The sequence below is a fragment of the Amaranthus tricolor genome, chromosome 5, assembly GCF_026212465.1.
Source record: "Amaranthus tricolor cultivar Red isolate AtriRed21 chromosome 5, ASM2621246v1, whole genome shotgun sequence".
Classification (NCBI taxonomy): Eukaryota; Viridiplantae; Streptophyta; class Magnoliopsida; order Caryophyllales; family Amaranthaceae; genus Amaranthus; species Amaranthus tricolor.
Window position 1 is genome coordinate 28,585,802 of NC_080051.1, and position 15,862 is coordinate 28,601,663.

At 35.1% G+C, this 15,862-nt stretch overlaps 4 protein-coding genes across 4 annotated transcripts; 1 reads left to right on the forward strand and 3 right to left on the reverse strand.

Moving 5' to 3' along the window:
- The first annotated feature begins 1,305 nt into the window (after nt 1-1,305).
- LOC130813716 (pentatricopeptide repeat-containing protein At2g32630) lies at nt 1,306-3,729 on the forward strand. Its single transcript, XM_057679563.1, has one exon. It carries the CDS (start codon nt 1,375-1,377, stop codon nt 3,205-3,207), a length of 1,833 nt encoding a protein of 610 aa, XP_057535546.1. The 5' UTR covers nt 1,306-1,374; the 3' UTR covers nt 3,208-3,729.
- A 1,721-nt stretch (nt 3,730-5,450) lies between these two features.
- LOC130812894 (transcription factor PCF1) lies at nt 5,451-6,919 on the reverse strand. Its single transcript, XM_057678530.1, has one exon. It carries the CDS (start codon nt 6,682-6,684, stop codon nt 6,031-6,033), a length of 654 nt encoding a protein of 217 aa, XP_057534513.1. The 5' UTR covers nt 6,685-6,919; the 3' UTR covers nt 5,451-6,030.
- Nucleotides 6,920-7,271: 352 nt separating this feature from the next.
- Nucleotides 7,272-8,850, reverse strand: LOC130812528 (serine/threonine-protein phosphatase 7 long form homolog). The gene is made up of 3 exons (XM_057678026.1): nt 8,248-8,850; nt 7,732-8,169; nt 7,272-7,652 (listed from the first exon to the last, which is right to left on the reverse strand). The coding sequence occupies exons 1-3, from the start codon at nt 8,434-8,436 to the stop codon at nt 7,302-7,304; spliced, it is 978 nt and encodes a 325-aa protein (XP_057534009.1). The 5' UTR covers nt 8,437-8,850; the 3' UTR covers nt 7,272-7,301.
- A 1,326-nt stretch (nt 8,851-10,176) lies between these two features.
- Nucleotides 10,177-15,855, reverse strand: LOC130812527 (serine/threonine-protein kinase PCRK1-like). The gene is made up of 5 exons (XM_057678025.1): nt 15,645-15,855; nt 14,020-14,435; nt 11,820-12,080; nt 11,476-11,598; nt 10,177-11,042 (listed from the first exon to the last, which is right to left on the reverse strand). Exons 2-5 carry the CDS (start codon nt 14,401-14,403, stop codon nt 10,536-10,538), a joined length of 1,275 nt encoding a protein of 424 aa, XP_057534008.1. The 5' UTR covers nt 14,404-14,435; nt 15,645-15,855; the 3' UTR covers nt 10,177-10,535.
- Nucleotides 15,856-15,862: the final 7 nt, after the last annotated feature.

Sequence of the window (15,862 nt, forward strand, 5' to 3'; positions counted from 1 at the left end):
ATTCATGTGAGATATTGTTAGATCCGTTTTAATATGAATTTTTTTATTATGTATTTTTATAATTTTATAATACGCGTATTTTGAGATATCAAAATTTAAAAGTCGTTTTAAAAATTGTACAAAAATTATATAAGAAAAAAAGAACGCATAGAATAATATTATTTTTTAAATTGTCTTAAAAATACTCCCTCCCTCCAATCCTTGAAAAAGTTTCTATATGTCATTTTTTTAGGTATTTTATTTGTTGTTTTTATAAATAATCTTAATATTTTTAGCATAAATTTTGGACAAAAATAATCATTTAAAAATCTTTTTTTATTAGCTGTGGTTCCTATATTTTTTTCCATTAAAGATCTTTTAATATATTATTTTTAATATTTATGATTCTCACTTTCCATCCCTCAAATTTATTATTCAGTAAAATAATATATCAACTATCTAAAATATTTAATTTTTCTTAATCCATGTAAACATTTTTCGTGAGAACTTCATCAAAAAAAGGGATGGAGCATTATTTATTTCGTATCTACTATGAATAAATAACTATTATTGATTATTTTAAAATAATTCGACTTTTGTATTTTTTTTTAACAGCACCCTTGTCACATTCTAACTGGCTATGTAGATACCTACTAGGCTACTACCAAAGATAAGTAGTCGTAGAGCAACAAGAACTAGAAGTATAAGGAGGAATAAAAAGTAAGTGTAACGACTAGTTTGTAATATATACAGTAACTGGTTAAAATGTGGCAAATCGTATTGTCAGCAAAAAAATTATACAAAAGTAGTTTTATTTAGAAATAATTAATACTATAAATTATTCATAATAATTAGGCAATATGTGAGATTTTTAATGACATTTTTTAATAAAACGATAGTGAATATATAGTAAAATTTGTGGTAACATATCGAAAATAAAAATAACATATATGATTGTATAAAAGTCAAATATAATCACTATAAAACATAGTGAGTACCATGCAAACTCAACACAACTATGTATACTCTATTGTCCCCTTCTTTCCATATATTTTGTCCCACTTTCTTGTAAATCACGTAGTATTTACTTCTAGCCCTAATATTTCTAAATACGCATTATAAAAATTATAAAAAATATATAATAAAAAAATTTGCATTAAAACGAATCTAACGAAATCTCATACAAATATTTTCTATTTATATCTAAAAAAATCTTAATCAAATTTGTCTCTCGTAGTAACTACTTTTTTAGGCTTTTGCAATTTTCGGTTAATTTTTTTTCATTAATACGGCACTTGCGGCGAAAGCAAATTCTGAATTCAGAAATTAAGATTTAAGTGGGACGGAGCTCACTGACTAATCATAATTCTGTCAAAAATTTCTTCCTGTGAAAGAATGTCTGCACAAAAATTAGCGAATTTCTTCAAAAAACAGGTCCCAAAACCAATAAATATTTCTAATGAAGAGATTGCAAAACACATTTCCAAATGTTTAATATCCTCGAGCTTTAATGGCTTCCTGAAATCACCTCTCCTTCGCAATCTGAATCCACAAATAACCCATATGGTTCTTTCGGATCCACTAATTCCCGTCAATTCTTGCTTGTATTTTTTCGATTTTCTACGAAATTCACAATCTCCATCTACTCAAATACCCTATCTTCATGCCCACATTACCCTTATTTTTAGATTGTTAGAAGTTAAAAAATTTGTAGCTGCCAAAAACGTAATGAAATATATGACTGTAAATCTCAAATGCCCATCTTCAGTTATGGCGTCTGTTTTGGAACAATTTGGTTATAAACCCACAACTGTGGCAAAATTTTATGACCTTTTGATGAGGGTTTTTGCTGATAATAAGCAATTCCATGATGCACTTAAGGTGTTTGATTATATGACTGAGAGAAAGTTTTTGGTTGAGGAAAAGAGTTGTATGGTTTGCTTGGTTGCGCTGAAGAATTCCGGGAAATTCGAGTATTTGCTGGATTTTCATGCCAAGATGGTTGATTCAGGTGTCCAAATAACAGTGCATTCGATGTCGATTGTGATTGATTGCTTGTGTAAGATGGGGAAGATTGAGAACGCTAAATTAATGATTAATGAAATGTGTAGTAAAGAAATTGAACAGAATTCATATCCATATAACTCATTGATAGCTTTTTACATAAAGACAAAGGAATTTGACCAAATTGGTGAAGTATTGAGGATGATGAAGAAGGTGAATGTAGAACCTAGTGCAGCTACATATACACTTATAATCAAGGGATATGCTGATAATGGGAAGATCAAAGAAGCCGAAAAAAAGTTCCAGGAAATGTGTGACAACGGTGTGGAGGTTGATATGCATTTGTATACTGTGATGATAAGTTTGTATTGCAGGAAACAGGACATGAAAATGGCTTGTCATCTTTTTGATGAAATGACTTTGAAAGGCTTTACTCCGAATGCTCACACTTACGGAGCTCTGATACACGGGCTGTGCAAGGCCGGACAGTTGGATGCAGCGGAAATGCTTGTGAAAGATATGAAACAAAATTGTATCCAGTTGAATAGTGTTATATATAATACATTGTTGGATGGTTATTGCAGAAAAGGGAAAATCGACGAAGCATTGAAACTCAAGGATGTGATGGAGAAGCAAGGATTGGTGCCTGATGTATACACATATAACATTATTGCTAGTGGGTTGTGCAGATTGAACAGATTTGAGGATGCCAAGAGATTCTTGTACTCAATGTTAGACAAGGGATTGACAATGAATACTTTCAATTACACAACTTTGATTGATTTGCATTGTAAGGAAGGTAACCTTGTTGAAGCGAGACGACTTTTTAAAGAGATGGAAACGAAGGGAGTAAGTCCTAATGTCGTAACGTACAATGTTTTGATTGATGCTTACGTCAAGAAGGGTATGATGAAGGAGGTTCATTTGCTAAAGAACAAGATGGCAGAAAGGGGAATAATTTTGGATGTGCACTCGTACACTTCGATTATACATGGTGAATGTATCAATGGAAAGATAAATTATGCCCTAGAATTGTTCAATGAGATGCCAGCTAGGAAGTTAGTCCCTAATGTTGTTACTTATACAGCAATAATTTCGGGTTTGTCGAAGGCTGGGAGATCAGATGAAGCTTTCAAATTGTATGATCAAATGACACAGGCAGGCCTTACACCAGACAGTACAGTATATACTTCACTTGTGGGAAGCCTTCATTCAGCTAAATAGAAGTTCAAGAGATTGTACATAGTAATTGTGGTGTTTGGCAAAATAGTTTATTGGGCAATGCTAGCTTATTTTGATACAATTAGAGGGTTGGATGGTCAAATCAGCTTATGCTAATGTTTGGTAAGTTAGCCGGTTGAAACAGCTTATTGCTATGATTAAGCTGTTTTTGAACAAACTGCTCATAGCAGTGATTTCAAAATTAGCTGATCAAATTAGCGAACGTAATCAGCTATCAGTCGTTTGTCAAACACCCATATTTACTTTTTAGATAAAGTTAGATCTTAATTCTTGATTGTGGAAACCTTATGAAATAGCTACACCAAGTAGATGATCAATCTGTATTCCTTGGAATATTTATAAATATTTGAATTTTATGTTATCAAGTATTCATCTACCCTTTGAGTTTAGCTATTAGAGAAATTTTTAACTTTTAACAAATTGATTTAGATTATACTCCCTCGGAACCCATTGAAATTGCTAGATTATATCTGAAAGTTATGAACAATGCAAATGGAATCATCATTAACACTACAGCTCAAAGATTGGAACATACTATTTCATGTACATTTTACAGAAGTGTGTGAAAGTAGTAAAGTAACAATGGATCGGTACAAGCGGTTTATCATGGTTCAACGAAAAGCCTTGACATTAATATAGATGGTGAAGAATACTTACTGATGACAGTAATTGCTGAATGATCGAATGTAGTTTTCTGTGCATACTAAAAGATTGAGAAGTGAAAATTTCTCTAATGAAACATAATAGTAATTAAAGATAAAGAAATACTCCTACTTCAAAGCTTAGCATATAATTCCCACGTACAAGTAAAGGTAAAGGACAATCCCACTATCCCACACAAGGCAGGATTCTGGTGGGGGTTTTATTTTCCTGAAAGATGCGGACAAATCATACTCGTTTCCCCAAGGAGGAAGTAAAAGAGAGATGACCGCAATCAAGAAACCCCCAATTAATACCTGCGTCTAATAGAAGTCAAACCTCAAACTTTCTACTCTACATGCAGATACTCTATCCATTGAGCCACAAGCGCTTCATTTTGTATTTCCCATCAACCCACAAAAAACAAAAAAGAGCATAATAGGCCTCACACTCAAAACTCCCCTACTGCATTGTTTAGATTGTATCATATTTTTGTGCATATATGAACCTAGGAAATAAGAACAAACAAAAGGGAATCAAGAGAAGGCCAAAAAGCTCAATAAAATGTAAAGATTATTCATATTACATATAATAAAGATTAGGAAAATTATTCGGGTTTAATACAATTTTTTATTATTTTCCTATAATAATACAAACTTTTGATTAACCATAAATAATATCAACTTGAGAGTGTTTTTCTAAAATATACCTAACATGTTAAAAATCAAACTAAAGGAGATTATATGACAAAAAAATTGGTAAATTAGTTAATAAAACTAAAGTTGGTATTATTCTAGGAAAAAAACCCCTAAGTTGGTATTATTTATAATTTATAGTTAATCAATAATTAGTATTATTATAGAAAAATTAACAAAAAATTGTATTATTCACAATAATTTTTCTTAAAGATTATTCAAGCAATATAATAAAGAACAACAATAAAAATAGTTCATTATTACAAAACTGTTGTATTGTTGTTCTTTGTAATTATATTCACCGTAATTATTGTATTTATTGTATATTACTTGTAATTACAGTGAACTTGGAGTTTCACGCGATTCAACTGCGGTCCCATCGCGCGCGACTGCCTCTTTATATGTAATTTTTTTAAAATTTTTAATCTATATTGATGCTTATTGAATCATTTTGTTGATCATTTTCATTAGCCATTGTATTTCGATTTTTAGTTTTAGTTCCATTGAGCGTTTGATGAGTGTTTTTAGAGGATGTTAGAGAGTGAAAGTTTAAAAAGTCAACAGATACAATGTTGAACATTTATTATATAAAGAATAGCGACATACTAAAAAGAGTGGCGATCTACAGTAATGCACTAATTTAATTATCATTTAAAATCATATCCAATGAAATTAGATAGTCTTAAGTTTCGCTTCAACAAAAACTTTTATCGTATTCAAGAAGAAGTGAAAGCATTTTTCAATTTTGCATAGTGAATTTGAAGTACAAATAAAGAGCTATTCTTGTGAAAAAATAAGATCATATGCTAATAATTATACTAATTAGGTTATTCAGCCCATGTAAAAAAAAGTCTCATGATGAAACTATCTTACACCCACATAAGAATTTGTGCAATTAAATAGGAGCATTGACTATACAAATTCTTGCATGACATGATTTCAAATAGAAATTTTTAGCTTATAAACTTCTTATTTTGAGATTATCTTATTATGAGACGGTCTCGTATAAGATAGGTTGTGAATAATAATGGATAATCGGGTTTGGATAAGTTCACTCTTGGGTTATAGGAGTAATTTGAATAATGGGTCATCGGGTTTGGATAACAGCGTACCAATAAACCGTAAAACTGAGTACAACAAAATATATGCCCCAAAAATTTAGTAGTTATTGTCATAGTACTATGAATTTACTCAGAAAATTTACACAATTGGGAATTCAGAACACCAAAACGGGCTTCACAGTTGATTTCACAGCAATGAGATGAAAAAACATCGCACCAGACTCCTCCTCAGCCCAGAACAAAAATCCCTTAATACAAACCCTAACCCTAACGCTAACCCTAACCCTAACCCTAGAAAGTACAAACTTGGATAGATACTCCATTAGAGATAGATAAACCAGTAAAATTGCATTCTTCCTCTACTATTGATCATCATAACTAATCGAAAAACAATTACAATAAATTGATTATTAATTCTGAATCTCAATTTTAGCAACGGTATTAGAATCATCCTGTTGTTGATGTTCATCATTTTGCACCCTCAATTTCATCTCTCCATCATCAGGTTGCATCAAAAGCGCAGTAAACGACGGAACATGCCGATATCCAAACTCCACAACAGCCGGTGATGGAAAATAAGAAGGGGTTTCAACAGTAGTAATATAAGAAGACGATTTCGCTGGAGAACTAAAATTAGCGACAGCAGGAACAGTACCAGTACCAGTAGCAGCAATGATGGACGGTTCAGCATGACGCAGAAGCCACTCGATGGTCTGACCATCAGTTCGATGTCCGAGTTCGCGAGTAAGCTGGAAGATTCTGGCGGCACAAAGTGCAGGCATGCGAACACGGCGACCTCGACCGTTGACTTTGGTATGGCGGTCTTTGGTGGAGGGATTGGTGCGACGAGTGACGGCGAGTTTAGTGGCCGTTTTGGTGGTGGAACATGTAATTGTGGAGGGAGAATAAGGGAGAGCGAAGGAGAGAGGAATAGCTGATGGTGCTTGTTCTTGATTCTGCGGCGGGGGAGATAGCGGAGGAGGTTGGGAAGGGGGAGGAAGAGTACGGTGGTTATGGAGGTCGGAGGTGGGGAGAGCGGGGATGATGGTGGTTTCGGAACCCATTATTGGTGGAGAGAGAAAAGTGAAAGGGGGTTTAGGGTTGAGATTCTGATGACCCCACAAGAGAGAGAAAATTGTTTAAATACTCATACTAGTTGGAGAAAAGAGTTATTGTTTGGGCCCACTATAAAATTTTCTGGGTGGGGACCGGATTAGTGAAAAAAAAAATTAATTAAATAAACTACTTTCAAACATTTTCCAAAAGTAAGCGTCCAAATTTCAAAGCTGTGCTTTGGAGCTGTTCTGCGAACAGCATATAAGACAAACTAGCTGTTTGCAGTTAGTAACTGCGAACAGCTCTTTTGTCTTTTATTGCTGTTCGCAGTTACTAACTGCGAACAGACCTGATTTAATTTTTTTTTCCTTTATTTTTGAGTTGTTGTTTGTTATAATTGCACTAGACACATTAGAATATGTAATTACAAGTCGATGTATCTTTAAGGCGGCATGATTCATCGCCAAAACTCCGATCATTCATAAGTCAAAGTCTGGGGGCTATGATAAAGTAATTAAACATGTATATACAACAAAATATATACAAATGTGTGATGTACAAGTCAATTAAAATATATATATATGTATATAGTTGATCCAAATATACAAAAGATAATCGTTAACGCTCACGAACCCTCATCTACCTTATCCAACTGAGTTGGTCTCCTTCGCCTCCTACGATAGAAAGAGGCGTTCGCGTGACGCTCTGGCAGTGGAGGGGACTGGTACTGTGATGGCCGTGATGGCACAGCCTGCGAGGTCCCCGCAGCGTCAACGGGATATGAATGATCCATCTCCTCCAAATGGTAGTCATAAGAAGGAGAGCATGCCATGTGCGTATGGGAGGTAGTCGGTGAGTGTTGTGCAGCGACTTCTGGTATGAAGTGCTGGAACTGCGAGCCGAAGAGCATGCCATGCGCAATCTCCCTCACCGGCTCCTCCTGGCTGTATCGCATCACGTCTGCCGCACCTTGTGTCTGCAATTAATATTTAGCTAATGTAACATTTTATTATTTAATTGGCAACTTAATCAAATAAATGCAAATGAAGACTTACAAATTGGGTCATCGTAGGCGCAGCAGGTGCGTAATGTGCTGTTTCCAAGATGGCACGTGGTGTCATCCATCGGCGCGTGATGGAGAGGAACCACGGCATATAGTCAGGTGTAGTAGGTGCGCCAACAACATCGATCGGCGCACCTTGTGCCAGTAGCTCAAGTCTATGATCCCGACGAGCGATGTGGCGCCTGTTGATCTCCATCCAGTTTGCCCCGGCTTGATTTCTTCGCGAAATTAGGTGCAGCTGGGGTTCAGTGTCACAAGGCGGTGGAATGCCCTGTACCAACCCATATTGGCGCATTACGCGCTCTGGCAGATGTACTTCGACAATGTCGAAGCATATGAGTGGCACAGAAGCCCTCCACGCCCCGGAATGAATCCTCGAGTGTTCGGGTACAGCTGCGTAGGCTTCCGCTGGGTATGGGTCCCACAAAAACTAAAATACATGTTATGAAAAAGATAAGTGATATGTTGATTAAATTGTACTAATGTTAATGAGTACTGAAATGTTTACCTGGTTGGGTCGTAGGAGGTCTAATTGATCTCGGTAGAATCCTAGACCGCTGCCGGTGTGCTTGCGCGTCCGGCGGGCAAAATTCCACCTCGAACCGTACGCAACATCTAGGGCTGGTTGTGGTGGAGGAGCAGTATCACCACGACCAACGGTTCTATAAGGTTGGCCGATAAGAATATGCTCCCACATCTGGGGCGTTCTCCCAAAATGCGATGCACCATGTCACGCCAGCCTGATAGCTGGCGTCCGCCTGCACAAACGGCACGTCCCTCTATGGGAAGCCGCGTTAGTAAGGCTACATCAAGCAATGTGATGGTAGCCTCACCTAGAGGGAGATGAAATGTATGCGTCTCCTGACGCCATCTCTCGACCAGTGCCGTGATAATGGCACGGTCAACTCTGCCGTATGCTACGAAGTGAAAGTCGTATAACCTCGTTAGCTCTAAGTATGGGATGATCCTATCATCGATCACCCATGGTACAGAATCTGGATGCCTGGTGCCCAGCGTTTCCGCATCAGACACCTAAGAGTATTGAAATATAAATAAGTTACTTGTATGTACGCAATAGTAAAATGTAAATCATAACTATTGTAGATCAGGTCTGTTCGCAGTTAGTAACTGCGAACAGCAATAAAAGACAAAAGAGCTGTTCGCGGTTACTAACTGCGAACAGCTAGTTTGTCTTATATGCTGTTCGCAGTTAGTAACTGCGAACAGCTCCAAAGCACAGCTTTGGGGTTTGGACGCTTACTTTTGGAAAATGTTTGAAAGTTAGTTTATTTAATTAATTTTTTTTTTTCACTTAAGAATTTCAAAAATTCCCGGATTCCATGATTTTTAAGATAAAATTTCAAACAAGACACTTTGACGATAAAATTTTTTTTGTGCTGATTCAATTTACAATTATATATGACAAATTTTCGTGAGACGGTTTATTATAGATAATTTAATATTTAGCTAGTTTTTTGAAAAAATGTCTTTTTGAGAAATATATTTTAAGTTTAACCCATTAAAATTTAATGTCTACTTATCGTATTCTTAATGCATACTTACATAATCTTTAATGCTTACATACCGTATTCTTAATGTCTACTTTCAATATCTTAAATATCTACTTACATTATTCGTAATGCCTACTCACAATATTTTAAAAAATATATAATGAGCCGACTCAATTAGAGATGGTCTCTCACAAGAATTTGTGTTTAATATTTTAATTTTTAAAAAAAAAATTAAAAAAGAATTTTTCATTTACTTAAACAATTTTTTATAAAAAAAATATTAAATTGGTTACTTGTATAGACTCGTCTCATAGTGAGAAGGTCTCATACAAGACACGCTGATTACATATTTAAAGTGATTACTAAGTCAAATATGTTGAATTTTATTAAACTGGTTCAATAAACAATTACAGTCTCAAAGTGATCATTTAAGTGAAGTAGATTGATCATATAAGTTCATCCCATGGAATAAACAAATCGTTTAGGCCCATCTTATGATGAGGCCATCTCATATATGTGTGATTTTTTTTTTATTACGAGATAGACTGAAGAAAGGAGAGAGCATTTAACATTCGATCCCAGGTGCTTATTTAAAAAAGACAATACTTATTCTCACAAAGACAAAACCCCAAATATCATTTGTGTTTAAGTTTTAGAAGCACATGTACTTCCTACATGCAACTCCAAAGACTTAAAATTTTTATCCATAATAGTGCCCAATGATGCAAAACCATTAATTTTATACCTTTCAGATTATGTCAGCCAAACCATGATCTATATATAACGGATGTTTGTATGTTACAACAGTGGAACAAAACACTTGCTAAACCTCCCAAGCTGCTAGCTGCTCATTAGTTAGCTCTTCAAACAACAGGGTACCTCTTCCAGGGACAAATCTTTCCTCTTATAACAACCAATATACAATATACACTAGGCAAATAATCTTTATTTACTCCGCCAACCCAATACATTACAAACAAATAACTACTATCACATGTAACAAATGTTCGCCCTTTAAAGGGAGTACGGGTATGAATTGTATGTCATCTTCCCTCACCCAGACCCTATTTTCGAGCAGGAGAGTGGGTTGATGATGATGATGACATGTAATAAATGTACAATTGATGGTCTCAAAATGATATTTCTTGCTCGTGACTCGGAAGGAACCGCTTAAACCATCTGTGCTCATTGCTAACGATGTGTGAACTCATACAACATTACTGACTTAGTATTTGCAGAAGACATATAAACTTACATTAGAATACAGACGTGGTGAAGACCGCCGCTATCTATGTATCTTCCGACGGATGTATCTCCACATACGGCCAAACAGTTTATCATCGCTATATTTTGAGCCAGCAATTCTTTTTGCATGTTCATCTTTGGAGGCTTCTGTAGTGGCTGAATTTACGAGCGGTAGTGGTACTGCTAGCTCAGCTGATGACCCAACAATAGAATTAACCACGTCTAGGACATCACTCATCTTAGGACGTGATTTTGGTTGTCGAGCAAGGCATTTATTTGCAACTAATGAAAGCTTATGTACGGATTTGAGAGAGAAATTTTTACCAAGCCTTGGGTCCACAATCAGCTCAAACTTTTTCAAGTCTGAAAGGTATGGCCTCACCCAATCTAAAAGTCTCTGTTCACTCTTCGGGCGGTTTTTGTCTATAGGACGCCTCCCGGTGATTAGTTCATATAGGAAAACCCCATAACTCCACACATCATTCTTGCTTGTCAGGCGTCCTGTTTGGATGTACTCAGGAGCAGCATATCCTAGTGTTCCTACAATCTGAAAAGGATAACATTTGTTAAACAAAGAAAAAAATTTCTTCAAGTACTGCTCAGTGGACAATCATCAACGACCAACACAATAGCTAGAAGTGACTAGAATACTCCGGGAATGTCTAGAATGTTCTAGAAAAAGTCTCTTCTAGAATATTCCGGGCCAATTTTCTCGATATTTAGGTTTTAAAAGGTTGAGTCGTGACAACTAGCTATCAAACCCAAAGAAACTTGTTGAAAGAGTAATTCTGTTCCCTGGAAAAAGTTATGGACAGAAGATAATCTTTATGTGTCCCCTAAATCAGCCAACAATACCAAACAATTTGTGACCCATATGAGATGATTACGATACCAAACGTTCAAGATTAAAAAGCTCAGAAAGTTCAAAAAATGGGCTTAAGAATTGAGACAGAAGTCAAAAATTAATTCGAATAACATACCGCAGTTGAAACATGGGTCAATCCTTCTGAAGGGCCCAACCTCGCAAGCCCAAAATCTGACAATTTTGCATTCCACTGGTCATCCAACAGTATATTTGAGGATTTGAAGTCCCTAAAGATAATCTATCAGTAACAAAATTATTAGAGAACATGGAGGTAGTGAAGATATGATTAACAAGTAACATTAATCTAGTGGTGGGGGCACCATATATGATATATAACAAGAGAAGAAAGTGAACAAAAAGTAAACGAAACAATTCCTACTTATAATTCGTTACTTTTGAAGATATTGAACTGAAATAAGACGATAATTTGACTTCTAATAGTCACGGACATGAAGCTACCTGAAAATCCATTTCTTCATGAAGATAGTTTAAACCACGAGCTGCATCCCTTGCAATTCTTAGTCTCATAGCCCAAGGAAGAATTGTGCGAGACCTAGAAGATAAATGATCCTCCACACTTCCATTGGGCATGTATTCATAAATCAAAAGACGCTGCATACCTCTCTCATCATCGTCTGCACAATAGCCCGATAATTTTACTAGGTTGGGATGCTCTACCACACCTAAAACACTGACTTCTGTAACCCATTCTTTATGGCCCTATAAGAAAAGAATAACAGAAAATCAGAAGTGACATTGTATATTGAAAGAAAACGAAATCTAGCATGATAAAAAAACATCTACGTTGTTTGTTAAATAAATGTAATCCATCCATTCTTCAAAAAACGAATATTTGCAAGTTATGTGATATGCAAAGTTAACCAGCAAGTTGTAAAAATGGACAAATTTGCTTCTTTGTCAACAAAATTTATTGGCGTAGACCTATAATGAACTTGTGTAGAACTAAAAGAAAAATAAAAGATTCTATGTGCTTAATTGAACTGGCTTTATTTTTGTGCAACTAGAAAGAAACTTTACTTTCATGAAAGAATGTACCGTAACAGATAATTTTTCATGACTTACTTTGGATTAACAAAACTTCCCCTTTACAAACCACAAATACACACAATACACAACTCATATATGAGAACATATTAAACCGAATCCAGATCTGGGTTCAGTCCCAAAAGCATATACTCCCCCTATCACAAAGAAATAGCCCCTAGTACAAATAGGATAATTTTTTGGGAAAGCGAGAGAAATTAGTAGATAAAATGTAAAGGCAAGTTAAATATGTGTTTGAGAGCTAAAGAAAGGGTGCGAGTCATGGTCAAAAATAGAAATGGGGCAACTTTAATGGGACATACTAAAAAAAATGGGGCTAATTCTTGGGAACAAAGGGAGTATGTATTTGGATCCACTGTCATCGGGTATCCCTAAATGTGGTTAGGTTATGAACATCCAACCTTCCTAAATCCAGTCTGTGTGTGAGCCACTAATTTCATTGGCGTAATGAAATGTTGTACTACCAATTCAAAAAGATAAGGTCTTGAAAGATCTCGCTTCTATTACTTTCCTACACAAATTAGGGCAATTAAATTTACCTAGATAATGCAAGTTCCCCATATGTCCAAAATTGCTAATATCCAAACTCAAAGAACGCCTCGTACTAAATAAGTGAGGATCCACAACTTTATAAAGTGGGTGTTTAGAAAGTGCATGTTATAAGTTGGAACTTATAATATTCGACTACATCAAATGTGACATCTACTCAGGATCAACAATAAAGGTTGTGTTATAACAAAAACAAATACAAGAAAGAAATAGAAAACAAATAGTTAGTGTGAGGGAGAAAAACAGATACAGAATAATGAGGATTGATGGGTTATAAATATTACACAAAAATAACAGAATTTCTTGATATGATTAAACCTAAACTAATTAAGTTTAAACTCATTCCAAGCCTAAATCTAGAGTAAGAAGATTTAGCTCATTTTAACACAAGTCGGCCCAAATGAAAATTATGAGTATAGCAGGATGGATATCATAGAACACAAATTCTTGTGAGAGACGGTCACTTTGAGAGAGCACTTCTAATTGTACCGACCCATTATATATTTTTTTAAAATATTATAAGTAGGCATTAAGAATGATGTAAGTAGACATTTAAGCTATTAAAAATAGACATTAAGGATACGGTAAGTTAGCATTAAGGATAATGTAGGTAGGCATTAAGAATACAAGTAGGTATTAATCTTTAATGGGTCAGGCTTGAGATACGTCTCTCAAAGAGACGGTCTCTCAAGAGACTAGCTAATCATAGAATGTGTTTAGATATATTAATTATATGCATGCTCAATACTAGTCTGACCATACATTTAATTCCTAATTTCAATAAGATTCTAAGGTTCCTTTATTCTACTCACATATTACAGACTTCCTGTTCCCATGTAGCTCATGTGATTTAGTTAACATAAAGGAACTCCTGTTGGTCAAAACACATAAAGGAACTCCTGTTGCGAAGATGCCCTTACATCAACTTGACAAGTTTGATCTTAGTTCAATATGAGAAAATTTATCATCAGGAGCAATTTATTAATAACCTTTGAAACAAGTGAAAAGATGATCAACAAGAGAAGCGGATATTGAAATTACTTGCCTGCAGGCCCCTTTTCCCTAGCTGTTTTACTGCAACATCCACCTTCACTGATGGGTCCTCTAAACTCTTTATCATCCCCTTATATACACATCCAAATCCCCCCTCTCCAATCCTAACTGACCGACTGAAACCTTTGGTGGCAGTTTTTAATTCTTGAAATGCGAACACTCTCAAATTAGAGGTGGATCTTTGGGACATACTAAGAAACGAGTTTTTCCTGATGGAATCTGTGCTTGTATCAGAGACACATTGTGAATTCAGATCGGAGCATGATCTATTTACTTCATCATCGCCAAGGGCGGAACTTGACGACAAATTAGATACCACCTTAATTGTCTTTGACTCTCCTTTCCTAGATTCGTCAAAGAAAGGAAGACACCTCATAGTTTCTAATTTACTAGACGGTAGTTCAACGACTGCATAAAAGGAGCAAAGGAGAAAAAAGCAAAATAGAATAAATAACCATCCATCTGAAACCAAAGAACATGATTCAAAAATATGAAGAAAGTAAACCAAAAACAAATGAACATAGCCAAATGAAATAACATCCATCCAAAACCAAAGAACATGATTCAAATACATGAAGAAAGTAAGCCAAATACAAATAAACATAGCCACTGATTCAAAAAAGACGGTTACTAACATAGTTATTAAGTTATGTGCATTGAAATGCTATATCTTGAAATGCCCTTATTAACATTCAGATGCTAAGGACTAAGGAGCCTGAGACCCGCCCCTTCCCATGAAAGGGAACTAAGACATGGTACACATTAAAACATTCGATTCAATACTCCATCGTCCCCTTGAATTTGCTACATTTTCCGTATTAGTTTTTCTACTAAATTTGCTACATTTCCTTTTTTTTGATAATTACCGACACTTCTGACTTCCTCATCAATTCTCATATACACGTTTAATCTCTGTCTCCGTCCCATCTACATATTTCAAACACTTTTCTAATTCTCGGTAACAATTAACACCAAACCACAAATTAAAATTCATCTATTGGAACTGGCAGAATCATCTAGGACAAAAGAGTATATGGTAAAGAAAGTTAACAAGTCTAATTTCCTCAGTATTTCACCTTGGCTACCACAAAAGATGCATAGCAAGAATTTTCATCGATTAATAAGAACTGAAACCAGCTGGGTAGTTCATTTAAAAGCTGATTAATGATAATTGGGCATAATAAATAAGGTTTTATCTTGTTACAATTGGGGCTTTAAACTTTCATCCAATTACAATTTTCAAAGTAATACATCCTCAAACAAAACTAATAAACAAATTATCAAAATAGAGAAATACGCAAAACCCCTACTTCGTTCCCCATACACATAAAAGTCCCCAATTGATATACTCATCAGGCAAAAAGACAGGAATGTTCTGAACACCCAAAAATTCGGAAATTCTATTAAATGAAACAAATTGTAGAATAAAATTTTGATTTTATTCAACAAAAAATATAAAGTATGATCTACAAGAATTACATTATGAACAAAAACGATGGATAGCATAGAAAGTTAAGAGAACATCCAAAAAGTTCAATAACAATAAGATCAAAGCCCTATGAGCTTTCCATAATTCAACACCAAACCAAACAAAACGATGAATTAATGATAACTTACTTAATTCTCACGAATCCTTGACCGGTTAGAAGAGAAAATAATGGAGTAAAGAAGTAGATAAAAGTAAGGAAATTAGATGAGCAGCCATTACTAGGAAATAGCTACGAAAATGAGTTGGGATGGTATGCGAGAAAGAGAAAAAGAACAAAAGAAGTTTAAGTCTATACACGGCTGCTGACTTTGAGTTTTGGAATGAGTAAAATTTTTTAATTCACCCC

Coding starts and splice junctions, on each gene's coding strand:
- LOC130812528 (XM_057678026.1), bottom strand. CDS start 8,436: ATGTGGGAGCATATTCTTATCGGCCAACCTTATAGAACCGTTGGTCGT. Junction 8,170..8,247: donor ACCTCCTACGACCCAACCAG/GTAAACATTTCA, acceptor CATGTATTTTAG/TTTTTGTGGGACCCATACCC. Junction 7,653..7,731: donor CGCCTACGATGACCCAATTT/GTAAGTCTTCAT, acceptor TATTAATTGCAG/ACACAAGGTGCGGCAGACGT.
- LOC130812894 (XM_057678530.1), bottom strand. CDS start 6,684: ATGGGTTCCGAAACCACCATCATCCCCGCTCTCCCCACCTCCGACCTC.
- LOC130813716 (XM_057679563.1), top strand. CDS start 1,375: ATGTCTGCACAAAAATTAGCGAATTTCTTCAAAAAACAGGTCCCAAAA.
- LOC130812527 (XM_057678025.1), bottom strand. CDS start 14,403: ATGAGGTGTCTTCCTTTCTTTGACGAATCTAGGAAAGGAGAGTCAAAG. Junction 12,081..14,019: donor TAGGGAAAAGGGGCCTGCAG/GCAAGTAATTTC, acceptor CTTTTCTTATAG/GGCCATAAAGAATGGGTTAC. Junction 11,043..11,475: donor TGACCCATGTTTCAACTGCG/GTATGTTATTCG, acceptor TATCCTTTTCAG/ATTGTAGGAACACTAGGATA.